General features: G+C 47.3%; 10 protein-coding genes across 10 annotated transcripts; 5 read left to right on the top strand and 5 right to left on the bottom strand.

Annotated features, from left to right (window-relative positions):
* Positions 1-993: 993 nt before the first annotated feature.
* On the top strand, positions 994-3,148 carry BHQ10_007211 (uncharacterized protein; the record flags this gene model as incomplete). Its single annotated transcript, XM_040879883.1, has 2 exons — positions 994-1,584; positions 1,646-3,148. The coding sequence occupies 2 exons, from the start codon at positions 994-996 to the stop codon at positions 3,146-3,148; spliced, it is 2,094 nt and encodes a 697-aa protein (XP_040735715.1).
* A 109-nt stretch (positions 3,149-3,257) lies between these two features.
* On the bottom strand, positions 3,258-4,954 carry BHQ10_007210 (uncharacterized protein; the record flags this gene model as incomplete). Its single annotated transcript, XM_040879882.1, has 5 exons — positions 3,258-3,481; positions 3,551-3,986; positions 4,042-4,664; positions 4,715-4,798; positions 4,852-4,954. The coding sequence occupies 5 exons, from the start codon at positions 4,952-4,954 to the stop codon at positions 3,258-3,260; spliced, it is 1,470 nt and encodes a 489-aa protein (XP_040735714.1).
* Positions 4,955-5,601: 647 nt separating this feature from the next.
* BHQ10_007209 (uncharacterized protein) lies at positions 5,602-6,976 on the top strand (the record flags this gene model as incomplete). Its single annotated transcript, XM_040879880.1, has 3 exons — positions 5,602-5,650; positions 5,706-6,903; positions 6,958-6,976. 3 exons carry the CDS (start codon positions 5,602-5,604, stop codon positions 6,974-6,976), a joined length of 1,266 nt encoding a protein of 421 aa, XP_040735713.1.
* Positions 6,977-7,204: 228 nt separating this feature from the next.
* On the bottom strand, positions 7,205-8,348 carry BHQ10_007208 (uncharacterized protein; the record flags this gene model as incomplete). The annotated part of the gene is made up of 2 exons (XM_040879879.1): positions 7,205-8,039; positions 8,104-8,348. 2 exons carry the CDS (start codon positions 8,346-8,348, stop codon positions 7,205-7,207), a joined length of 1,080 nt encoding a protein of 359 aa, XP_040735712.1.
* Positions 8,349-8,789: 441 nt separating this feature from the next.
* On the top strand, positions 8,790-10,780 carry BHQ10_007207 (uncharacterized protein; the record flags this gene model as incomplete). The annotated part of the gene is made up of 5 exons (XM_040879878.1): positions 8,790-8,854; positions 8,932-9,125; positions 9,181-9,910; positions 9,960-10,554; positions 10,628-10,780. 5 exons carry the CDS (start codon positions 8,790-8,792, stop codon positions 10,778-10,780), a joined length of 1,737 nt encoding a protein of 578 aa, XP_040735711.1.
* A 372-nt stretch (positions 10,781-11,152) lies between these two features.
* BHQ10_007206 (uncharacterized protein) lies at positions 11,153-13,271 on the bottom strand (the record flags this gene model as incomplete). Its single annotated transcript, XM_040879877.1, has 4 exons — positions 11,153-11,613; positions 11,683-12,561; positions 12,617-13,012; positions 13,073-13,271. The coding sequence occupies 4 exons, from the start codon at positions 13,269-13,271 to the stop codon at positions 11,153-11,155; spliced, it is 1,935 nt and encodes a 644-aa protein (XP_040735710.1).
* A 1,176-nt stretch (positions 13,272-14,447) lies between these two features.
* BHQ10_007205 (uncharacterized protein) lies at positions 14,448-16,526 on the top strand (the record flags this gene model as incomplete). The annotated part of the gene is made up of 1 exon (XM_040879876.1): positions 14,448-16,526. One exon carries the CDS (start codon positions 14,448-14,450, stop codon positions 16,524-16,526), a length of 2,079 nt encoding a protein of 692 aa, XP_040735709.1.
* Positions 16,527-16,777: 251 nt separating this feature from the next.
* BHQ10_007204 (uncharacterized protein) lies at positions 16,778-18,037 on the top strand (the record flags this gene model as incomplete). Its single annotated transcript, XM_040879875.1, has 1 exon — positions 16,778-18,037. One exon carries the CDS (start codon positions 16,778-16,780, stop codon positions 18,035-18,037), a length of 1,260 nt encoding a protein of 419 aa, XP_040735708.1.
* A 379-nt stretch (positions 18,038-18,416) lies between these two features.
* BHQ10_007203 (uncharacterized protein) lies at positions 18,417-22,060 on the bottom strand (the record flags this gene model as incomplete). Its single annotated transcript, XM_040879874.1, has 4 exons — positions 18,417-19,484; positions 19,542-21,251; positions 21,790-21,899; positions 21,958-22,060. The coding sequence occupies 4 exons, from the start codon at positions 22,058-22,060 to the stop codon at positions 18,417-18,419; spliced, it is 2,991 nt and encodes a 996-aa protein (XP_040735707.1).
* Positions 22,061-22,842: 782 nt separating this feature from the next.
* Positions 22,843-25,109, bottom strand: BHQ10_007202 (uncharacterized protein; the record flags this gene model as incomplete). The annotated part of the gene is made up of 4 exons (XM_040879873.1): positions 22,843-24,060; positions 24,119-24,616; positions 24,697-24,834; positions 24,891-25,109. 4 exons carry the CDS (start codon positions 25,107-25,109, stop codon positions 22,843-22,845), a joined length of 2,073 nt encoding a protein of 690 aa, XP_040735706.1.
* Positions 25,110-25,536: the final 427 nt, after the last annotated feature.

Raw genomic sequence — 25,536 nt, 5'->3', positions numbered from 1 at the left:
ACTGTAGTTGCTCAATTGAGCAGTTGTATAGGTCTCACGGCGTGGCTGTATCTATTTGCATCAGGACTCGCTGGTATGAGCTACAGCTAATCACTAGTTATACTACATAATAATAAGCGTCCAGATTGAGATCCACCGATGATCAGCCCCTTTCCATGAAGGTTGGTGAATGCAATTATGTTTGACAATAGTGTCAATTGCTCAGATCAGGCTTTCGCCAGTATGTATTTATTTCTTCCAGAGATCAATACGTACTTAGAAGACTACTTGCAACAGCATTCCTGGCGTTACCGGGCCACCACCCAAGCTGAGCACAAGCTTTACACAAACGACCAACACTTCAGCCCTGCTAGGGATCTTCGGAGGATCCATACTATATTACTTAGGATTGCCAGCTAGCAGCTACATATCAACACTCCGAACTGCGTAGGGGTTTGCGAAGAACTTCTCGTGGCGATAGACAGGTGTTTTGTTGATCGCCATGTCATAGTGGGACACCAGGCTGCAGAATATTTTCCTGCCAATGAATTTGACTGCAGGTGGTGGTGGTGGTGGTGGTGGCTAAGACTGACAGGCTGTCAAGCATGAACCTATGTATGTAAAAATAGCAATCTGCAGAGTTGAGAAATGATCGCAAACGTTCTCTTCTTCAGATCATACTACTTCCAAATCCGGCGCCCACTATTGGGTGTGACGGTGTAACCATCACGTTTCCTGCGTTTCTCGAGACGAGAACGAGACCAGAACACGTGCCGACATGTGACCTTGTTACTAAGCAGTGCTTAGTAATCAGAGATCATGCCAAGACCATTCTGGCAGTCACGCGGGGACGAGGTCGGAGTTACCCCAGATTAGTCTCCGTTGGCCATGCGCTTGACAGAATTGACACTAAGCAGAATGTAGTCGGACTAATTTACTCCTCATTTCAGTAACCTCACTCCTGCTTATCCATCATGGAAGCCAATTTTAGCATCGACTAAATCGACAATCAACATGTCGCCCAAACGCAAGTTCTCCGATGTCGACTCCCCCGCAAACTACTCGACGGAGATGATCTCCACAGACAACGCCCTTCCTCTCAAATCCCGGAATCTCGGTCGCAATGCACACAGGCGGAATTCTACCTGGAGAGTCATGGGTGACAGCGCTGTGCCCTCATCGCTTCCACTAGCAAATATGACCGACGCCGTGCGAGAATTGATCGATCCGGACTTTCATCCGGAACTCGAGCAATTCCTGTTTGGTGACGAGTCGCCCCGGTTTCTCAAGCCGCTGTCGTCTCGTATTGCTTCTGAAGATGTGGAATATCTACGATCGAAGGGTGCTCTGACTATACCAGAACCGTCGCTGCGGAAAGAACTACTCAAAGCATATGTGCAATGGGTGTATAGCTCGTTGCCGGTATTGGATTTGCACAGTTTCCTAGAGGCTGTTGCTCAGAATGATCCAGATGCCAATATAAGTCTGCTGCTTTTCCAAGCAGTTATGTTCGCCGGCACTGCCTTTGTCGATCTAAGACATCTCCAAGATGCTGGCTTTAAGACTAGAAGAGAAGCTCGAAAGGCTTTTTTTAATAATACACGGGTCGGTACTTCACCCTAACATGATGTGGAATGCATCTCCTAACATGATTATCTTTGTCCAGTTACTGTATGTCTTTGACTACGAGGATGACCGCATCGCAATCATACAATCTATATTACTAATGACATACTACTACGAAAAAGAGGAAACACTACAAAAAGATATCTGGCATTGGGTTGGTGTGTGCTACACTCAAGCACAGTCAATCGGATTACATCGTGACCCTTCCAAGTCCAACATGACTGCTCAGACAAAGCGGCTGCGGATCCGGCTTTGGTGGTGTCTATATTCTCGGGATCGACTCATTGCTCTTGCTTTGCGGCGGCCAACGCAAATCAATGAAGGTATTTGCAACGTCCCTTTGGTCGCACTGACCGATTTTGATATTCGACCATATGATGATACAGTCGACGATATCTTATTGGATTGCAGCTACACAGGGGAAACATATCTTCAGCGGCGGTTAGCCATTATATTTATTGAAACAGTCAAATTGTGCCAATGTCTGGGCCGAGTGCTTTTCGCGCAATATACGCCGTCAAACTGCGTTTCTGGAGTCACGAAAGAAACTACAATCACTTTGGTGCCGCGACAAGCGTCCGATGCGGAGCTGCAACGGTGTGGTCAGAAATTAGATGCTTGGCTAGGCAACCTTCCGGAGGAGGCAGTATGTATCACGACACGAGAAAGGAAGGATCTCAAACTTGGAGATGACGTCTTGCTACTTCACGCATCAATGCTGCAGATGATCTACCACGCTACATGCACTGCACTATACAGACCACGAGCGTCTTTAAATATCGCAAATACGTTGACCAGCTCAAAGACATCGACCAGCGCAGCTCAGAAGAAGATCCGAGATGCAGCATCTGAAATTGCAGAGACCGTTCAACGCTTACGAAATTTTGGACTGACGCCATATTTGCCTACATACGGATTGACGGTTATGATACCGGCTGCAGTCGCGCACTTGACCGACCTGAAATCATCCAATCCAGCAGTCAGAGACGAAAGCAAATGGAATTTTCGTTTGTGTATCGAGATTATAAGCGACCTGCGAGACATCTACCCAGCAGCTGACTATGAGACTGCATGTCTTGAAAAGGCGTTCCAGCTACAACATGGACAGCAGCCAATGTTGACATCGGTGTATGTTATGCAGAACACTGTGGATAGCCCTCAGGCGGCTCCTACGTTTGTCAATGCAACGGAGCTAGATCTGTCGATACTCAGACAGAAACATCAAGCCTCTCGGATTAGTGAAAGCCCGACCTGGGATATGAATTGGGAGCAGGACCCAGATATGCCTCACCGTGATCGACATAATAGGGACAATGACCTTTGGACTATTGACCTTGATAATGATATGGATTCTCAGCCTTTCCTGTCAAGGCATGGCCCCGCTGTTGATCACGCTGACAATGGAATCCCACCGCATATACTAATGATTCACGACGATAACGATATGATTGAACTCCAAAAAACGGGTATATCGCCAATGATATCAAGCGAAGGCCAGACGATGATTACAGGAGATCTGGAGAGAGACCTAGGCTTTATATAGGTCATGTCATCCATGCAGCCTTCATAATGAGCAACGATGTATGTCTATCTCTAGCAAGGCGTATCTAACAATCTCATAAATCTAAGCTATTTCTAAGAGATGAGAGAGGTCAATCACCCTTCTTCCCCCACCGCGTAGCCTCATTCCCGTCCTCCCAAACGCTCTCCACATACCCCAAGCGTCTCTTCACCTCCTGCACCAATTGCTTATCGCCGGTGTTTTTACCTAGATTGTCGCTCAGTTTCACGGCGGGACGACCACCCGCAGAAGCGATTTTGATGACGATATTGAGTGGGATGGACTTTGCGTTTGTTGAGAGTTTGGTAAAGTCATCTACACCACATATCAGCTATACAAGAACCTAAAGCGGATAGAAAAAAGGAAATGGGAAGGGTGACGAACTAGTGAAAAACGTTCCCACGCCAAATGTAGGCTGAAACCCAGCTTGTTCGGATATAGCCTTGTATTCTAGACAATTGTCCACTTTGAGCGAGTCTGAGAAGACAATCACTTTCTTCTCGGTTATGCCTTGCTTGTCGTAAAACTCGCGAACGAGTTTGACAAAGTTTTTGGGATCGCCTGAGTCTTGACGGATACCCGTAAAGACCTGCGCGTATGTCTTTTGTGGCGCTTGTTTGGGGGTGTGATGCGATGGTGCTGAAATAGGCGGTTTGATGTCTGCGAGGCTTTCGGGTGTGTTGATTTCTGTTGTTGCGGCGCTGGAAGGGAATGTTGCCTCTAAGCCTCGGCTGGGTGTGGTGTAGTCTGGGATGGGTTTGCTGAATGCTTCCAGGAACGCTGGTGTACCGAATGTATCTGTCAGCGCGACGCCCAGCACCTACCAAAGAATTAGTAATGGAGGATTTCCGATTTGAGCACAAAGGGAGACGAACGCCCTCCCCGAAACATCCCAACCAATACCTCAACCCCATTTCATTTGCATTCTCATAATCATTCGTATAAGCCGCAATCCCCATATACCATTCATGAGCCACCGTCCCCACCGGCGCAACGCTATACTTCATCGCAAAATGCACATTACTTGTCCCTGAAAACTTCCCCGGAAACCCCTTCTGTTGCGCATCTTCGGCAGCTCGGCAAAGTCCCTTCATCACAAGGTCGTGGGTATGATAATCGCGTCTGCGTCGCGAGCCGAACTCAGAGAATATGCAGCCGTGCTCGAGTAATGTCATGCCCTTGGCATATGCTTTTTCTTCCTGCCCGTTGTGGTTCCAGTCTGTGTCGCAGAATTTGAAGTATGCTTCGCTCGTCAGTGCGAGTAAAGGGATTTCGTAGAGAATGGTTTCAACCCAGAGGCCGGAGACAGCGTACTCGAGGACGCCTACTGCGGTATCGTCGTCGTTGGTGCTGTCGTCCGGTGTGAATTTAATTTGGAGTTGTTGTGAGGGTTTGAGGCGGAAATTGCGCAAGTATGAGAGGTAAGCGTCATTGAAGTAGGGGCAAGATTTTTGGAGAAAGTCAATTTCGTCGGGAGTGATGGTGATGTTTTCAAGGCCTTGTTTATCCTTTAGCTGGTGAGACTTGGAGATGAAATTTGAGACTCACGCTCCATCTGCTCCAGCAACCATTTATACGCCTGGCGCGACAGCTTCATGTCCGGAGTGCGATTTGTGAAGCCATAAGTAACCTCTATCTGCGTATCAATATAGTCAATCCTTATGGACGAATAAGAAGGAACTAACCAACGTCGGGAAAGTACTTCAAGACGGCGCATTGCATCGTCAATTTGTACAGATCCGTATCGAGAAGGGAGGAGATCCCTTCTGGGATTGGAGAGTCTCCCATGATGCTCTTCACTTTTCTCAATGTAATTAAAGAAATTATGAAGAGAGCGAGGAGAGTCTTGGTGACGTTGGCTTGTAAGGGTCGAAACTGCTTGCGCGTCAAAGGTTAGTCACTGCGGGGACTTGCGACAGATTTGTAAGTTGATAAGATGAAGACCCCGCAATATCAGTTAGATCTATTGCTATAGTGAGGTTAACAGCACAAAAAAGAGAGATTTCCTTCTAACTACCTGTCACGGGAGGCAGCAGGCAGCTACGAGGCTTTTTTGTATTCATAGCGAGGCAGTGTTGCTACCTAGAAACTCTACATGTGGTCTACCGTTGAAGATTGAAGGATCAGAAAGTTAAAATTAGACATTGTAGTGACTAACCCTTTCAACCAGAGTAAAGATGAGCAGGCGTTTAACATGAGCACATACTATACTACCACATCATCGCCTCGTGAGTACAAAATAATATAGGATTGTCAATAGAGCACATCAAGTGTTGACAATAGAGCAGCCGATGACGCGGGCAGAAGATTATCAGATCGCGCTTTCCCCTATTAGGCTTAGATCACATGACCTTAACGCCAATCGAGGCCTTCAAGACGGAAATATCTCATCATTGATCATCGCAACACCTTACCAAAACGTACATATCATCAAAATGACATCGGAAGACTGCGCTACTGTCCTTGAGCAATTTATCCACGATGGTAAGTAAGCCGGATCAGCGTGAAGGAAGAGGTAACTGACAAGAACGACCGACAGTCGCAAATTTMCCCGCCGAAATCACGCACTTGATGGAAGAAATCCAAGCCAAAGACAAAACCATCCAAGAATGTCGCACAACGATCAACTCGCGCGATAACAGCATACAGAAATTCATTAAGCTCAACGGCAGTCTCGCGCCGAATCCCAAGGAGGAACAATACAGCAAAACGATTCTACAGAACCTTGACCGATGCCAGAGCCTGCAGGATGAAAAGATTCATCTAAGTGAAAAGGCGTGTGTGTTGCTCGATCGGCAGATCAAGAAACTGGATATCAAGATTCGAGAGTTGGTCAAGGATGGAATACTGTCGAATGMCCCGCCGTTACCGTCGTTGTTGGACAATAAGAATCAATATGCAGAACTCCCTGCGGCGTTTATGCAAGATTTGGCAGCCGCAGCGGCAACAACGTCTGATACTTCAACCGCATATACACCCTTAAACCCTACGTCTGGAAACGCCGCGACACCCGTATCGGCTGCTCAACGAATGGGTCAAGCCGCTTCCCGTGCAGCTAGCATCAATCCTTTAGCTGGTCATCAGACTCCGACAAACCGTGGCTCTGCTCCATCCACCCCATCTGCAGCGACCTTGCATCTCCAACAACGACAACGAGAATCATCCGCGGGTGCAGCTGACAGTAAACGAAGACGCTTGAATGGGTCACTCGGCACACTCCCCACCGCGCCTTCGAATCTGCGTCAATCATCGCTGGGACCCGGCACTCCCAAGGCTGGGACTCCAGCTGCAAGCCGTGCGGGGAGTGCAGGTCCTCGTGCAACGGGCATCATTAAGAAAGCCGCTACCAAGAAAGTGGCTCCGCATCAACAAGTTAAGAAAATCAAGGCTGCCAGCAGCACTGCAAAAGTCATCAAGCGCTCATCTAGCGTCGGCTTGAAAATGAAGGGACACAAGAAGACGCCTTCGACTGGAGGCATGGACGATGACGAGGACGACGATGATTCTATGCTTAGTAGTGCCGAGGTGTCTGAGTCGGAGGGCGCGAGCGTCACGACTACTCGACGTATGGCCGGACACGGTCCAAATACCATGGCAGATTCTGACGAAGAACTGGATGATGATGAGGATGAGGGTGGTGAAGATACAAAGGTCTATTGCACTTGTCGCAGTGTCAGTCATGGTGATATGGTGGCTTGTGATAACGACAATTGTCCGTATGAGTGGTTTCATTGGAAGTGCGTTGGATTGACGAGGGAACCATTGGGGACTTGGTACTGTGATGAGTGTAGACAAACTTTGGGTAAATAGCCCTTGCCGTCTTCTCTGGTTCTGTTCTTTAGTTTATATACCCATTAGTTCAAATTGATGTTCAAATTATACGAACCAACACATCATTGAGTCCTATCTAGGTAACTCCTCCACAATAAAGTACACTGTGAACTGCTATGCATCAAGGATCCAAGATAATCCGATCTCACCACAAAACTCCACTCGCTATGCAATATGTTTGAAAGAAATTTCGATCTGCACCGTTGTTCAGAAACCAAGAGCTTTCCCAAACCACTCATCAAAATACTCGCAATTCTCTGGACTCACGGTGCCACCTGGTTGGCAGATCTTGAACACCGGACATTGCCCACAGGGCGCTTCGGTCATCCCATTTTTTCCGTTGAAGATTGTCTTTTGCTGTACTTCCGGCGGCCGATCTGAGTCTGCACGAGCCTTGATGATCTCGTTCGGCCGTCGTACAGCTTTGTAGTTCGTGTGGTCATTCAAAGCAATCAGTCGGCCGTCAAAGCACATCATACGAAGGAGTTGGCTAATACTGCCTTCGTCAAGCTTAACAGGCGTGATGCCGGTCTTGTTCACCTCGACTGTGATTTCGCCTACCGTTGGGTAGAATTTGTAGTCTGCTGGATATGGATAGTATTTCTTCTCCTTTTCGGAGGCTGTTGTTTCGGTATGTTTCACGATTTCGCCTGTGTTGAGCTTTTGCCTCTTATTGTTGCTGCCGCCAGCGCTGTGTTTGGACACGACTTCGTACCAGGATCTCTTGCTGACTTGCATTTCAATATAATCGGAGAGGACACCAATAAATTCCGCGTCAAGAACACCGTCGGTGAACCATGCTCCGCCTGTGACGTCCTCGGCCGGTGTGAGCTCCGCGAGCATGTACACCTTTTTACCGGGATGTTTGACATTGAAGATTGACTTGATGAAATTCTTCCCTTCGAGAGATTTCAGAGCCTTGTCTAAACTTGTCTTGTGGAGATCGGTTCGTTTGCCTAATTGTCGTATCCAGATACCTGTTCGGCCGGTGGAATGGATTACATTGTAAACTAGTTTTTCGGTATCGTTGAGGCTCTGTATTCTGCGGAGCCACAGATTAGACCCCCTCATGATAACGTGCCATAAAATAGAAATAGGGTGCTCACTTTTCTGCATCTTCCTCCGCTATGACTTTCCAAGCTAATCGATTGTCGCTGTCTTGGTAGACTCGGAAAAGATTCTGGTCAACAAGTTTCTGGGTACACTCAAGCAGAATCTCAAGATTCTTGGCCGGAATGATTCCAAGACTTAAAATATCGCGTTGATACAGTAGCTGACTGCCAGAGAATTGTTCTCTGCATCGCGCGTAGATACGGTGTGCGATATCGTCTGCTGTTCCAGTGGCCGCCATGGTCGTGGTTGACTGAGTCAACGGCTGTTGTTATTTTTCGTGTAATTCAGTTGAAGCACCTCTCAGTCACCGAAGCTTTCTGCAAGATATCATTTTTGAGTGAGTAGCTCGCTATGACCGAGGGGTAGAAGAGCACTTTGTCGACGTGTCACGAGTGTGAAGCTTAGATGAAGCAAAAGAAATAATAATCTGAGGCCGCGATAAAAGAAAAAGCGTGGGCTGCTTTCCTCTATCAGGCCTAATTAGGACTAGCGCGGGTCAATACCTTCCCCACCCCCGTTGGCCAATTAGATCGCGTTCAAGCTCGAAATTTCCAGAAGCTCAGTCAACTGTCTCTCTTTAAAGACCGCTACTCCCAACCTCAGCCATCAACATACTCTCCGAAATTCACGTCTTTCTCATCTTGTTCACTCCTGTTGGATCCCTTTCCGACATATCATCATGGCTGACGCATTAAAATCAGAGGGCAACAAGGCCTTCTCTACCAAAGACTACGCTACTGCTATGTACGTTCCCCGCTCTGCAATCGACCGACATCTGATGGATGAAATCGTGCGCTGACATGACGATTTCTTTTTGACAGTGATAAATTTACCCAAGCTATTGCCATCGAACCTCAGAACCACGTCCTCTATTCCAACCGATCGGCTGTCTATGCCGCGACTTCAGAGTACCAGAAAGCTCTCGAAGATGCCAATAAAGCGACTGAAATCAAGCCCGACTGGGCGAAAGGATGGAGCCGAAAGGGAGCTGCTGCACGTGGTCTAGGCGATCTTCGTATGTTCTGATTTGCATAATTCAGGGTGGACTTTGAATGCTAATATATGTACAGTTTTGGCCCACGATGCATACGAGGAGGCGACGAAATTGGAACCTTCCAACGATCAATTCAAGGCTAGCTTCAATTCAGTGAAGCGGGCCATTGATGCTGAAGCACAAGCAGATGGCTTCCAAGGAGACACTGGCGGTCTTGGTGGCATGTTCAGCGACCCTAACCTCATTCAGAAATTGGCCAACAACCCTAAGACGGCATCTTTGCTCGCCGATCACGAGTTCATGACCAAGTTACAGAAACTTAAGGACAATCCCAACAGTATCGGCACAGAGCTGGGTGATCCCCGATTCCTTCAAGTCATGAGTGTCTTGCTCGGTATCGACATGCAATTCGGTGCTCCACCTGAAGCCGCTGGCGGACCGTCCGGAGCTACCGAGGCCGAGGAAGATGTTCCCATGCCAGACGTTCGACCGACACCAGCAGAGCCTAAAAAAGCACCTGAGCCCGAGCCTGAGCCAGAGGATGAAGACTCTCTGGCCAAGAAGAAGGCTCAAGAAGCTGGTGACGCAGAGAAGAAGATCGGAAACGACTATTACAAGAAGAAGCAATTCGCCGAAGCTATTGAACATTATCAAAAAGCTTGGGAACTCAACAAGGATGTTACCTATTTGAACAACATCGGTGCCGCCAAATTTGAGAGTGGTGATTACCAGGGAGCCATTGAGGTTTGCCAAGAAGCCGTTCAGGAGGGCCGTGAACTCCGAGCTGATTTCAAGATCATTGCCAAGTGAGTTCCAATTTTAAATAGCGTTCCAATGCAGTACTGACAGTAGCAGGTCGTTTGCCCGTATTGGTAGCGCATATGAAAAACTCGGCGACATGGCTCAAGCAATTGAGTACTACAACAGATCTCTTACCGAGCACCGCACTGCCGACGTCCTCACTAAACTCCGTGCCGCCGAGAAGGCCAAGATCAAGGCCGAAAAGGATGCTTACATTAACCCCGAAGAAGCCGAAAAAGCACGTGAACTCGGTCAGAAAAAGTTCCAGGAGGCAGATTGGCCAGCCGCCGTCGATGCATTCACCGAGATGACCAAGCGTGCCCCTGAAGATCCTCGTGGTTTTTCGAATCGTGCCGCCGCTTTGATCAAGCTCATGGCATTCCCTCAGGCCGTCACGGACTGCGACGAAGCTATCAAGCGTGACCCAGGATTCATTCGTGCTTACATCCGTAAAGCGCAGGCTCTCCAGGCCATGAAGGAGTACAACAAGGCTCTTGATACCTTGACCGAAGCATCTGCACATGATACCGCGGGCAAGAACGCACGCGAAATCGAGCAGCAACAGAACAAGATTTTGGAATCGCAGTACAGTGCTCGCGCCGGCGAAACTGAAGAACAGACTGCCGAGCGTATCCAAAAAGATCCAGAGGTATGCTATCCCTCTCTCTCTTTCCTTGTATAAAAAGTTTAAATGGAATAAACCTAAACTAACATTTCTATAGATTATGTCCATCCTCCAAGACCCCGTCATGCAAAGCATTCTGCAACAAGCAAAGAGTGATCCCGCCGCTTTGCAGGAACACATGAAGAACGCTCAAGTCCGAACCCAGATTCAGAAATTAGTCGCTGCTGGCGTTATTCGTCTGGGACGGTAGATAATTACCTTCGTTTCTAGCATATCTGTTTCTCTTCTATGATGTGACGATTGTACGTCTTATTCGTATCGGTTAGGTGACATGGCGTGTATTTTTCTACTGCAGATGAATATTAATACCTTTTCATCATGACGCTTTTCTGCGGTTCTGGCCAGAGTGTAGAGCGCTGTTGGAATTGTACAATTTATACTGAGAATACTTATAGTGAGTAGTAGATTGTCTGAGGGGGTGGAGAAGGGGAGATCAAAACGTCCAAAATCGTTATTCGTCAACACCAGATCTGAATGTACCTAGATATCTAGCTAAATGGGTTGTATATAGCAAATTCGATGTGAAACACTTTCCAGAAGATAGGTAGGCGGGTAAACAAAATCACAGCTTCGTCTTCCCTTCCAAACTCTTTACTCTCGCCCTCTCCTCAAAATACTCCTTTACCCGACCCCTCGCAATTTGAATAACATCCACATCCTCGATTGTAGGTGGCACATTGACTTTCCTCTCATAGTCACCATGCTCAACCGCATTCTCGACTAATTCTCTCAACACTCGCCGCAATGTCTTCCCACTCCGCGTCTTGGGGATCATGCCGACACCTTGGATTATTCCGCCCAATGAGGCGATGGCGCCGATTTGGTCGCGAACGAGAGCGTTAATCTCGTTGAAGAGTTGTGTTGGAGGTGTCGCTGGTAGATTTACAGTACCCTTTTTGTTGGTGGATTGCTGGCGAGGTTGCACGAACGCGAAGGGAAGGTGGCCTTTGATAGGGTCTGGGATGCCGATTACGCTTGCTTCGCCGATGAGGGGATGGGAGAGGATGGCTTGTTCGATTGCGCCTATGTATCTCGTTAGTACATATAAGATTGATTTGTCGCACAACAGTAGAAGCGGGGAGAGGGACGAACCTGTGCTGAAGCGATGTGCTGCAACATTGATGATATCATCAGATCGAGACATGACATGCACGTATCCGTCTTGATCAATCATGCCGGCATCACCTGTATCAATCCATCGACCGTTGAATCGCAATAGGTAGCTCTTGTAAAATCTTTCTTCATCATTGAAGAGAGTCCTGAACGCTGTTGGCGCCAGGGGAATAGCTAGAACGATATTGCCCATTGTGCCCCGCTTGACTTCTTGTCCGTTATCGTCGACGACGCGAACATCAAAACCCGGCATGGGCTTTCCTGCCGAACCAGGCTTGATTGAAAAAGGAGGCTGTTGCCGTTCCTGTTTTGTCGTCGGCGTATAGCCTAGGTCACTTCGCAATGCCAGTCCAGTGATTGGAGAGCCTGATTCTGACGACCACCAGTTATCAATAACTACAGCACCAGGCGCAGCTTGCGCTGTGAGAAGATCCTGGAAATTCTGTACAATGGTAGGCTCACTGCGTTCACCCGCCAGAAATAGCGCCCTCAAGGTCTTGAGTCCTCCACGATCCCCAATCTCTTTGAAATATTTGTTGTCTGGGTCGTCCTTGCGAATTGCGCGTAGAGCTGTGGGTGCTGTAAAAAGTACATTGACTTTGTTTCGCTCAACGACACGCCAGAAAGTGCCTGCATCTGGGGTACCCACGGGTTTGCCTTCGAACATGACGGTTGTTGCTCCAACGAGTAGTGGTGCGTATAGGATATATGAGTGACCCACAACCCAGCCGATGTCAGAGGCGCAGAACATGACGTCTCCAGGTCCTTGAATGCCAAATAGATACTTGATTGATAAGCTTAGACCGACTGCGTGTCCGCCGGCTTCGCGTACGACACCTTTAGGCAGACCGGTCGTTCCTGATACATTCAATCAGTCTCTCACGACATTCCCTGGAGAGTAGCTAGAGCTTACCGCTGGTGTAGATGATATATAATGCCTCATCACTCCTAATTGGCACCGGGGTAGCCCGAATATTCCTTAACTGCCCACTTCTCACGATGCGTTGCCAATTGCGCTGTCCACCAACCTTGTCCGGCTGATTCCAACGTAGTTGATCTCGCTGCCATATGATCACTTTCTCTGGTTTGAATTTGGACTGTGCGATGGCTCCTTCGACAAGTGGCCTGTAAGGAATGGGGCCCTTGGATCCTTCGATGCCACAAGACGCAGTCATTATGGCTCSTGGTTTTGCATCGTCAATCCTCTGGGCGAGAGAAGCTGGTGCAAAGCCACCAAAGACAGCGGCATGGATGGCTCCAAGACGGGTGATGGCGAGTGCTGCAATCAGAGCTGCCGGAATCATGGGCACTGCATGAAACTGTCAGTCTGTCATCCCCTAAATTTCAGTGTTTTTATGGCTGAACAAACTATAAATGATGACAACATCGCCTTTTCGAACCCCTTCCTCTCTCAAAACACCTGCCAGAATCTCGACTTCATCCTGCAATTGTCGATATGTATACTTTGCGTTTTCGCCGGTCACGGCTGACTCCCAGACAATAGCCACATTATCCCCATTACCATTTTCAACATGTCGATCGACACAGTTGTAGGTTGTTGAGATCATGCCATCAGGGAACCAGCTCCAATGGTCATGACTGACAGTGTCTTGGTTTCCTTTGAGGGTGATTTGCTTGGTAGTATGTTTGATTGCACTCGATGGCTCTTTGTGCCAGTGAAGGGATTTGGCGTGATGAGTCCAAAAGGAGTCCGGATCCTGGACAGAGTGCTCCTGCACTGAATCTTGGGGGTGCTTCATCATAAGATGGCTCTTCTCCCATATATATAGCAATACACTAGTGTGTTTGTGCTGATTAGAGCAGTGTCACAGTAGATAGTTTATATGTCCAAATCCCCACAAATAATGGCTTTGTCAAAATTGTCGTTCAGATAAGATATGATGGGATGAGATAGCTTTCTTTAGCAGCATCGAGTTCCATCGGTCCGAGGCTTATCCCGAGGGAGACAATAACAAATGACAAGTAAGCCTGTCCTAGATCAACGACCGAAGAAGTCGGGGTCGCGATGTTGTATTCCGAGATAAGCTATAATGCCCACTGGCCGGAGTGCGTTTGCGTCTGAAGTTGAAGAAGAGGAAACCTTTACATTTCATCCGGTATCTACAGATACAATAAACTAATTATGGCAATCCTGCGGCTTGAGGAGGAAGGCACGACGCTCGAGATGGGGGCCCCACCCCCACATGTCCAGCTCCTTCCCCATGAAACCGGAGCGGAAATACGGATTCCGGAGTCCGGTCTCTCCTCGCTTCTGACTTCGCTCTGCTTTATTCTGAAGATTCAGACTACAGGCATCATTGGCAGCTTGCTGATATCATACGATGCTCTTCGATGCGAGACGGCTGCCGGCATGAACTGGTCGCGTGGATCAAGCAGTTTGTGATAAATAGCCCCGTGTAACACGCCCCCGTATTGCGAGAAAGAGGAAAGAGTGGTCGGTACAACCTCCCAAGACAGTCGAAGTCTTCAAAATCCTTTTTGTTTCCATGGGGAAAATCCCATTTACATTTATTCTGCCAGTTATATCTACGTCTGCTAGCTACCGCCTGCTGCACTAGGACTAGCGTTTCCAATGACTCGACGACGAGCTTGAGACGATGGTACTTGCAACCAGTTACATCGAGAGCGTGGATGCGGCGCGTGAGCTACCAGAATAGGAAAGTAGACTGGTGCAAGGATACAATGCATGCTTGAAGTACGAGGCAAATCAGCCCTGGCCCGACATGGCTGCAGCCGACCATCATACACGTAGCGGACTGGTACCCATTGCGCCTGCGCCTGTCAATGAGAATGGTGCAAATCAAAAGTCGGCTCAAGCTGTCATGGCATTTAGTTGCCGAACCTGTGCAAAACGCAAGGTGAAATGTGACAAGGTGACACCAATATGCTCTAGCTGTCGCAAGGCCAAACTCGATTGCTTGTATCAGGCTCCTTTGTCCCGATCGCGGAAAAGAAAGCCGAGTGATGATGAGCTCGAGAAACTCGCCCGGTACGAGCGAATTCTGTATGAACACGGTTTGTTGGATGCCGAGCCGTCATCGCCTGCAGTCGGAGAGACGCCAGAGGAACCAATATCTCTGCAATGGAACGAACCCGGAGAATCTGGTTCTGGCAAGCTCCTAGCCAATCAAGGCAAGTCACGATATATTGATAGCCGTTTCTGGCACAACTTTGGAGACAATGAGATACAGGGTATGCTCGATGGTGAACATGAAGACGATGATCAAATGGCCAGCGGATCGATGATCGACCCATTGACAGGGGCATTTCTGGGTTCTCAACAAGATCTTCTACAGTATCACCCGACTCACATGAAAGCTATGTCTATGTGGGAGACGTACACAAATCGTATAGAGCCTCTATGCAAGATCCTGCATGTTCCATCCACCGCCGAAATGCTAGTGAGAGCTTCTAAAGAGCCTGAAAAGGCGTCCAAAACCGACGAATGCCTGCTGTTTGCCATATACCACTTTGCAGTCTTCAGCATCACTGAAGATGAATGTATAGCACAGTTCGGCAAGTCGCGTGCAACAGTAATGGAACGATATCATTTTGCAACGCGGCAAGCTCTTGTTAATGCGTCCTTTCTTAAGACTACTGAGTTACCGATCCTACAGGCTCTCGTCATATTTCTTATACCTTGCGCATTCTTTTACGACCCCAACACGTACTGGATTTTGACTGGTGTTGCAACTCGCATAGCACAACGAATGGGGCTTCATAGAGATGGGGAGACTCTCGCATTACCGCCATTTGAAGTACAAATGAGAAGACGGCTGTTTTATCGACTTTTACCTCTTGACGCAAATGCAAGCCAAATGTCAGGCGTTGGTCTGTCAATTCTGTCCCTTACTTGGGATACCAAAGAGCCATTGAACGTTGATGACAACCAGATTTGGCCAGGAATGACCAAGGCACCGCAAGAGAAGAAAGGTGCCAGTGAGATGATCTTCTGCTTGGCTCGTGCCAGTGTTGGGAAATATTTTGCTAAGGCAGGAAGACCGAACAATGGCTCGGGCTCCGCACATTTCAAAGACTATCAAGAGGCTGAGCTGGTCATTAGTAAGGCGGAGAGTGAAGTAGAGGAAACTTTCATTCGGTACTGCGACGTTATCAATCCATTGCATTTTCTCACAGTATGCTCGATCAGATCGGGAATTATAGCAATGCGTCTCCGGATCCACCTTCCCAGAATTCGGAATCAGACCGCTACTGATGAAGAGAAGAGAAACACGTTTCAATTTGCACGGAGGATACTAGACACCGACTCTGCAGTATGTGCTAATGCAAGCTTAACGAAGTACCGCTGGCACACGAGACCGTTGTTCTTATGGGGCACTTGGGATTCATTGGTAGTTGTGCTAACGATCCTCTGGCGAAATTGCGATATTCTCTCAGCGTTAGAAGTTGACGCGGCTTGGAAAATTCTGGAGTCGGTCTTCTATAATCATGACGAACTACTTGAGCTCAAGCGAGCCTTGTACTTGGCATTTGGACGACTTACGTTGAAGGCGTGGGATACTCATCCACCGAGCATCAGCGTTCCGGAGCCGAGCTTTATCACCACCTTGCGCTATTTACAGAAAAGAATTCCTCGGAACCGGATCAAAGAGAAGGCTCGTAGCGTTGACACCGAAGACATAGACGCAAATTCAACACCGATATTCGATCCATCATCTGCAAATGATGCGAATCCGTCTTTGAACGGCTATTTTGAAAATGCGGACTTTGATTTCAGCCTTGAGTTCAACCTTGAAGAGCCAGATTGGGCATTTTGGGATCATTTATTACAAATCTCATAACACAAAGAAGTCAGAATAAACTGTTGTGTTCATAACAACTCTTTATACAATCTTTGATAATGCCCATGATTGGTCAGTCTCTCGGGTCCGCATCGACCGAGCTGGTCATCGATCAAACCAATCAGACGGCCGCTCGTCTCGGTCTCAGCATCCTGATATCATTGTCGATATGATCCTAACTAGCATTATATAAGAGGCTCGCATTCTCATCATTGCGTAAAATTTCCAAATTAAAAGCAGATCTGAACAGAATGTCTAATCTCAAAGTCCTCATTGTAGGCGCATCCATCGCCGGCCCATCGGCTGCATACTGGTTCGCCAGAGCCGGCGCAACGGTCACTGTCATTGAGCGCTTCCCACAGCTGCGTACCAATGGACAAAACGTCGACATACGTACGGTCGGGGTGACGGTCATGCGCAAAATCCCAGGAATGGAGGAAGCGGTACGAGCCAAAAACATGCCAATGGACGGCTTCAATTTTATCCGCGACAACGGTCAGAGTATTGGAATTTTGAAACCCACAGGCAACCCGGATCAACAATCACTTATATCAGAATATGAGATATTCCGCGGTCATTTGTCACGGATATTGGTTGATTTGACCAAGGATAATGAAAATGTCAAATACGTCTTTGGTGAACAAGTCAAGTCGATGCGGACTAACGACGAGAAAGATGGTCCTATAACGGTCGAATTTGCAAATGGCTTTCCGACGTCAAACTATGATCTAGTCGTTGCCTGTGATGGCGCAAACTCAAGGACACGAGTCCTTGGTCTGGGCCAGGATGCCCGGACTCAAATTGAACCTCTGAATATGTGGGCAGCATACTTTTCCGTGGAAGAAGATATCCTTCAAGGAAGCAAAATGGGGATGTCATACAGTGCTGTGAATGGTCGTGCCGTGGGTTTAGGACCAGMCCCTTCAGGTCCGAACCAAGCCACACTAATAACTTTCCATCCTCCCAACGACCCCTCACTGCAACAATTCCGCGAAGCCTCGAAACAAGGAGACGCTACCCTCAAGAGCTTTGTAGCTCAGCATTACAAAGGGGCAGGCTGGAAAACAGATCAAATCATGAAGGGTATGCTAGACTCAAAAGACTTCTACGCCAGCGAATTCGTCCAAGTCAAGCTCCCGACATTCCGCAAGGGTCGTTTTGTCTTGGTAGGCGATGCAGGGTATGCCGGGGCCTTGGGATCCGGTACATCTCTCGCTATGGCTGGGGCATATGTGCTAGTAGGGGAAATCGGTAGACACCAAGACGATTTGGCCGCAGGTTTGAGAGCTTACGAGGAGCGAATGCGGCCGATTATAAATGACTTGCAGAAAGTTCCGCCGTTCTTATCTAGTGTCATGGCTCCACGAACTGCTTGGGGGTTATGGCTACGAAATAATATTATCGCATTTGTTTGTTGGTCTGGGATTTTAAGAGTGGCGGAGAGATTTTTTGTTGGTGCCGCTAGTGATGTTGACAAGTATAACCTTCCGGACTATGAATGGAAGGATTGATGCAGAATGGATATCACAAAGTCGTGAGAGATTCCTACCATTCAATATTTGTGTGTTGAGAATGGTACTTGAGAGCGGATCGGCTTGAAGTCTCCGGTTGGAAGTGTAGCCAAACTAGAATAATCTCTACTTCTCTGCTCTCCGAGAAGATTTTGTGTTACTAGACATATTATGTTATCTCCGAAGAGAAACAAATGTCAATTTTCCCAAATTTAGTTCGTGGGCTTCAAGACACTACCTAGGTATGTATATGGCTTTATCGACCCTAATCTTATAGTTCAATTTAGGTACAAATTATTCGTCACAATCGGCCGTATCATAAACACAACCCCAAAAGAAAAGAAACCCCTAAAAGTATATATCATGTCCTCAATTATACTCAGTGCAACCATTCATCAAGAGCCAACTCGTCCTGTGCATCATCATCGTCACGATTCCCAAAGAATGTGCCAAATCGCTCCGACACCTCAATCAAATGCTTAATTCGATAGTAACTAAGCGGCACTTTCTTCCATCTCGCATATCGACATGCATTAGTTAAAATGTTTCTGATTTGTCTTCCGTTCAGCTTTTCACCTCCCAAGCTCTCTGCACGTTCATAAAGATCCGAGATATCTGCATCTGTCTCTGAGAACTCCAGCTGAGATAAAAATTGCTTCCAGATAAAGTATCGTTGATGCGAAGTCAGGGCAGGATAGTGAAGCGCAAGATTGATATGAGATCGGGCCGCCTCGTTGAATCTGCTGACGCGACTGCTCGTTAGAATCACGATGCCATTGTAGGATTTCGTCATTCGCAAGAATACAGCTGTCAGTGCATTGTGCTCTAGATCCCTTAGGCTTGTTTGTTCGAGAAAGATATCAGCCTCGTCAAGGAGCACCACGCAGCCCCAGATACGTGCCAAATAGAATGCAGATTCGAGATTCTGTTCTACCACCTCTGCTTTCGTCCCCAGGTCGCTGCAGGTCACCCTGTATAGTGGCTTCTTTGCAATCTCGGCAATGTTCTCTGCCGTATGCGTCTTTCCTGTTCCAGGACCACCGTGGAGTAAGAGAGTAAGACTGTTACCTTTCCCGGCATCTAGATCCTGTGAGTTTGTACTCTCCAGGTAATTGCTGACCAGCGCATGAAGGAGGTCCTTTGCCTCATAATCTATTTGCAAAGTGTGCAATGCGGGGAATGCTTCTCCTCGCCAAACTACATCTGAGATCTGATCGACGTTCAGGTCGCACCATTTGTTCTGGTAGAAGTTGTATCCTTTGATTCTCGGAGGCATGAGCACTGTGAAATCGTCTCGAGGAAGATTGTTTCGGACCATCTTTTTCTTGCTAAGTAGTTTTTTCGGTGGAAGGGAGTACGGGCGATACACTGTATGGATACCCGTCTTTTTGCTGTTGGGATGGAGGCTTTGATATGCTTTCATATCAATCATGTAATGTTGTTCCATCTAGAGAGATTGATTAGCTGAGAATTTCTCCGATCAGAATTCTGTCTGCAAACTTACCCCATTACCAATTAGGTCTTGTTCGTTGGTCTGATAAGAAACTAGCTGCCGCACGCGACATTTCCATAAGATTTCCCCCCGATGGTAAAGCATTTTCTGTATGTGTTCTGGAGCGTAGCAAAGTGGGAAAACAGCCAAGTCCGAAATAGGCTGGCCTTGAAGCTGCCTTGTTTCTGTACTGTCTCCAATAGCTCCTGGTAACGATACATCCAGGGACATCTCAAGTTTGAGCTGCTTCCATCGCCCAAAGAAGCCACCATCAAACCCCCAGGTAAATCCATTCAACATCCACTTGGAAGAAACACCGAGTTCTTGTGGTGACTCGTATGCATTGCCCGGCATGTCGTATTTGGTGGCAATTGACGGATTTGGGGTTGTTCGTATACTTTCAACGGGCCATGATTCAGCCCTATAGGCTGTATATTCACCGTTCTTGTTTTCGACCAGAATGTCATTCTTTTTGACAAGATACTGCAGATACTGGGGCAGGATCTCTTTGCGTTGGAGAAGGGTATCCACCGCGTTGTACTCCTCCCCAAACTCTTTCATCACATACCCCAGGAAAAGATCGAGTTGATCTTGAGCCGGCTTTGAAAGCCTTTCTTTGATCTTTTGTATCTCCTGCCTGCTATGGTAAATGAACAAGTAGGGCGCAGAAAGCTCATTTTTGGCCCAATATCTGCTGAGCATGCTACTATACTCCTTTTTGTCATCGAGTATCATTTCCAAAGCTGTTTTCAACTCTTTGGAGACTGGATAAATGCTTTTAGCACCGCACGTTGGCTGATCAACTTCTTCATCTTCGCAGCTTGATTTGGACTCATTTGTTCTCACTCCTTGGAATCGATTATAGTCGTGAAAGACCACAAAGGAGATGTCGGGATTTGATCTCAAGAAATGGTCCAACCTGCTTACTCGACGACTGCATTGCAGCGAGGTATTCCCCCAACGATCATGCGTCACAACTGGTGGATCCGTGAAGGTATTAAGCGATCTGACCCTGATGGCTGGCGATACTTGGTACCTATCATTGGCTTGTCGGTACGGCTCATCGCTGTCGGAGTCTGACGAGTATTCGTCGCTTGACGTTCCGCGTACGTTCGGCCGGACTTCATAACCCAGACGATATAGTATCTGATACCTCGAAGGCTCCATCTGCGTTTGTTGCGTTGCTCTCAATTGTCTTTGCTTGCGTTTATCTTCCAGGTCCTGGATTTTGTCTTTCAGGCGTTGGATTCTCGACGTCGTGTAATTGTCATCCTCCGCCTCAGAATCTGTCACAACACTTTCGGCGCTCGAGTATGTTGTAACAACAGATTTGCTCCCATTGTCGTTATTTGGGAGTTGAGCATGTAGCGGGCTAGGGGTAGGATAATACCCTTTACTATCCAGCACATTACAGGGCGTTCGTGACGTGTCCGGGGGTTGTATTACACCGCCCTCACTTTCAGTATCAGATGTCAGCGTGTATATAATCGGTGCTGAGCGTTCTTGATCGGGTGCTCCTGTGTGTGAATCGTTATACGATCCCATCTTCGTTGGAGGATCAGGACCGCCTACGGCTGAGCGATCGTCTCTCCGGACTATGACCGGAAATCGTTTCTTTCCAGATACACCACCACCATTCAACGGATTAAGAACCACCAAATTTTCAGATAACATGGCATCAGCTACGTCAGCTCTTGAAGAATCCATTTTGGTAAGCAGCGACTTTGAGGAAGTTAAGTCCAGCAAGAGAGTGGGTGCGGGTAGCGATATTTTATTGATGAGAAAAATGTCAGAGAACTCGTAGGCAGGTTACCAGGAGTATAACTATAAGTTAAAGGTGTCAGAAATTATTATGTTATAAGGCAGAACCAGGCGATTGTCGAGGTTATAACAAAGGTGAGGGGTTCCGGTCGGACGTGCAAGGCTGTGCTGCCTATGCATGCGGCTCATGTCGAATAGACCTAGACAAGGCTGAATCGAAAAAGAGGCGACTCTAGAATCTAGATGTACTAATCATCGTTTTATTTGAAGGACATAGAGGATCACTAATCAATAATTCCCAGGTCTTTAACTATAATATCGCTTCAATAATTTGAGCCCTAGTTCTTTTTGTGCGCTTCAGAAGATCAGATGTCTGCTTGAATCTATATTCGACTGTATCAACCTCAACATAGATAAAGCCCCTGGAGTTGATTTGGACATACAATGGGTGCTCAGCCGAACCAAGCAATCTAAAAGTCCAGCCTTCAAAACTACTGACTGATATACCAGAAGCAAGCATCCGCCGCAACGCCAGATTGCGCTCCTGAGGAGACGTTGACGACACAGCGTCTGCGAGGACTACGACTTTGTAGCCGTGTTTTTGTGACTCTAAAGCATCGATTTAAGCATGATATATGTCGGGAAATAAGTTGTAAAATTTACTTACCAAAAGCAGTCTGCGAGACGCAAATATGCGCCTCAACCCCGACGACGACAACGTGGTCTCTTTTCTCCAATTTGAGAGATTCAAAGACTTCTTTGGTCAACATTGAGAATTTCACTTTCTCGAATTCTGGTATATTAACCGCCAGGCGTTGTTTGATGCTTGGAACGCATGGGCCATGTTTGGATACACTCTGTATTGCGATTATGGCTGGAATTCCGAATGGTTTAAGTGTTCCAAGTCAGCAGCTTCCTGTTGACTATGACGATAGGGCTTGTCAATTTTAAGATGAGACATACAGATATCTGCAAGAGTGCAAATGGACTTTTCGCTGGAAGTTGTACCAGATCAGCCTTGTCATCCCGAAATGATTCCATAAGCCGGCGTAAGTGACATACACTAAATCAAATCTATGGAAATGTTGGCATTTTGTCTGCACATCACATATACTTTTGCATATCTAATCAGAACTTCGGTCAGGATTCTGATTAGTAGTCGGGTGACTCACAGCAGAATGGGTTTCGATAAGCCGCTCGTCGCGTTTGCCTTTCGTCAGGCAGTGACTGATTCACCTTGCATAGCATGAAGATCTTGATATTAAAGAGCCGTGTATTCCTTTTATCCTCTGTCCTAATTCGTAAAAAAATGATATGTTTCTAAGCTTTTTAGGTGAGCAGTGGCCGACCACTGCCGGACAGATGCTAAAGTCATCGATTGTTCCTAGCCAACAGGTTGAAGGCTCAGACTTTCATGACCCAGAACCACTTTTGGTCCAGAGCTCGACCCGGGCTCCTCGGTTGTATGAAGTAAGACGCCGGTGCCGCATATATGCAAAAAACAACAATTTTCGCACGGTACGCGATAGAAGCTAGCAGCTACTCATTCAACTCATAATGTCGACGTGTTCGTGCCATTATAGTATTCCGGGTTGGGGTCGATCGTCCAAGGATCACCCATCTCTCCAAGAAAAACGTTCCAATTAAGCCAAGATGCATCAGCACTCAGATCGCCATTCATATATGATGCAGCTTGCGTGAATTGATCGGTGCTGAGATATACACCGGCACCATTGGTGTTATCAATATATGGCAAGCCTGTCAAATCCGATACGCCGGTTGGAAATAGAGAGAATGAAGTGTTTCCCACCGAATTGAACTGACTCAACGTGTTCGTTCCTGTGGCACTTGACACGTTTAAAACTCCACCGTGGATATGCTGCTCACTCAACATTCTAGTCCGGACCTCAAGTACTCTAGACATCAACTTCGCAAGGGGTTTCAGCACTGTTGCAAGATCCGTCTCTACCATCAACGCAGAACAGTAATCAAACCCTTCTTTTGCAACCGCATAAGCCCGATCGCCAAGTTCGCCATAGCGGGGTGTGCACAGCTCTGCAAGCAAAACTGCCAAAACCTGCCACTTGAGCCACGTCTTGGAGAGCCATGCCCATGGCGCAAAGGCACTATCAGTAGCTTTCCACAGAGTCCTCTCAATAATTTCCGTAGTGACTTTGAGAACATCAAATTTGTCCCACGGCGGGAAGGGGCTGGTTTTGCTGGGAAACATTGGTCTTCGAAGGAGGAGTTGCATGTTCAGCACGATGTCCTCGGCGGTGAACTGCACGAAGCGTTGAAAGTCATGCGAGGGGCACTCAAGTCTAGAGCAGTATTGTCGAATATATATCTCGAAATCTGATACGATTTGAAGCTTCTTATCCCAGGTCTCCCATGTACCGGCTGTATCCGGCGGGAATTCCATCAATGTCCTCGAACATACAGTAGCTTCATGTATCACGTGTGAAAATGACATGTCATGTGTTAAATCCTGGCGCTTGAGAGGGGGTGCGTATTTGCCAGCGTCATGATTGACGAGTAACGGTTTTCTCTGAAAGTCCTTGAGGGTCATCATGGGTCTGGTGCCACGATCAATCGAAGTTTGCGAATCCAGCATGCCGATACAATACCAAAGGCGCGTTTTCAAGTCGTCGCCAACGGATACTGGATTACCCGGTTCTGTTAGGGGAAGACCTAGGGCATTTCCAACCCTGATGGCTAATGCCAGTAATGACCAGGACAAAGCATACTGCTGGCAGACCCTTAGTCCCATCTTTCAGATGATTAGCATGGCGTTTTCGTTTACTTCAGGCTTTCAGTTCGAAACCTACCAAGTAGAGAACAAAAGCCTGCAGAGCAAGCTTATCAGGATTCGTTAAAAAATCCGAGCGAGCCAAGGCAATTTCCACAGCTCGCCTGTGTCGATAGATGAGATTGCTTCGACTTTCGGAAAGCATGGCTTCGCACTCGCTCTCAGTCATGGCACATACTGCCATGAAGTAAATAGCACGCTCGACAGGACGCACCATGCAAGGCGTGCCTTTTTTCAATTCTTCATACCTTTGGATAATGGCAGTCTCGGCTGCAGGCCAGTAGGTTGCTTTGAACAGGCAGTCAACGCGATCATGATAGATATTTAGGAGGGTTTCTCTGACATTATCAGCCACTGGCGCTACTAGTTCATCATCGCTTATATGTGGTTGATAACCAAACAGTATTGAAGTTGGGGATGTGTCTGAGCTGGGTCCAGATTTTGCTGAAGGTTCCGATGACAAATAACTGCCGTTGTCTTCGGAAGGGTCGTCAAGAACTTCTCTGATACCCGCTACCTGTTGAATATTAGCACAAAATGGATACCACTGAAACGAGAAACAAATCAAGCGCTCATGCTGCCATAATGGTTGCTCACCTCATAAGAGAGTTTCGCAAAGAAATCCTTCGCCAGCATTGCATTAGCCTTGATAGGTATTGGCAACGGAACAGTCTGATCAGAATCCGACTTTGACGCATCCATCGCACTATTGTCATTGTTCCTCTCTATTTGCGTCTACTAAACAGTCAGAACATACAACAAACAGACTCTCACTGGACCCAGATACTCACCCCTAGTTGCTTGACCAGATCTTCTAGCTGAGCCACCCTCGTTTCAAGCACCGTCTTCTTCTTGGTATTCCCACTTCGCCCTCGAGGATGGCGCGCACGTTGAACAGTTGTGCAATTCGTTCCTGCATGTTTGCAGGCTGAACACGGGGAGCCCTTGTCGCATTTTGTCTTGCGTTGGCGGCATTCATCGCAGCTTAGTTTTACGATTAAGGGATTCATTGTAGTTTTTTTTTAAATAAGACATGAATATCGTGAAAGATAGACATGAAGCATGAAATGTAACTTGGATGTTGATCATTGTTGGATATGATTTGTCCATCTTAAGAAGGAGCTAGACCGTATACAGCTAGCTATTAAAGTATTTACGTAACCCTAACCCTATCGCAAGAGAACTACCCAACTCAAGTACTTCTAAGGCTACAGTACCATTACTTGAGCCTCAATTAGTGGTCTGTAGTATATCATTTGATTTCCACATATAGATTATCAAGCTCATAGCGCCATACATCTTGAGCAACGCTCTTGAAATCGACCAAACTCAACATGATATCCTGCTCAAGCTCACCCAGTTGCCGAGCAAATACGTCCTCAAACCCCAGAAGAAAGTGCCTATTTACTGCAGAGACATTAACCGGCTGACCTGGCC

Source organism: Talaromyces amestolkiae (genome assembly GCF_001896365.1).
Source record: "Talaromyces amestolkiae strain CIB chromosome Unknown scaffold14.1, whole genome shotgun sequence".
NCBI lineage: Eukaryota > Fungi > Ascomycota > Eurotiomycetes > Eurotiales > Trichocomaceae > Talaromyces > Talaromyces amestolkiae.
This window is presented reverse-complemented; position numbering and strand designations above follow the sequence as displayed.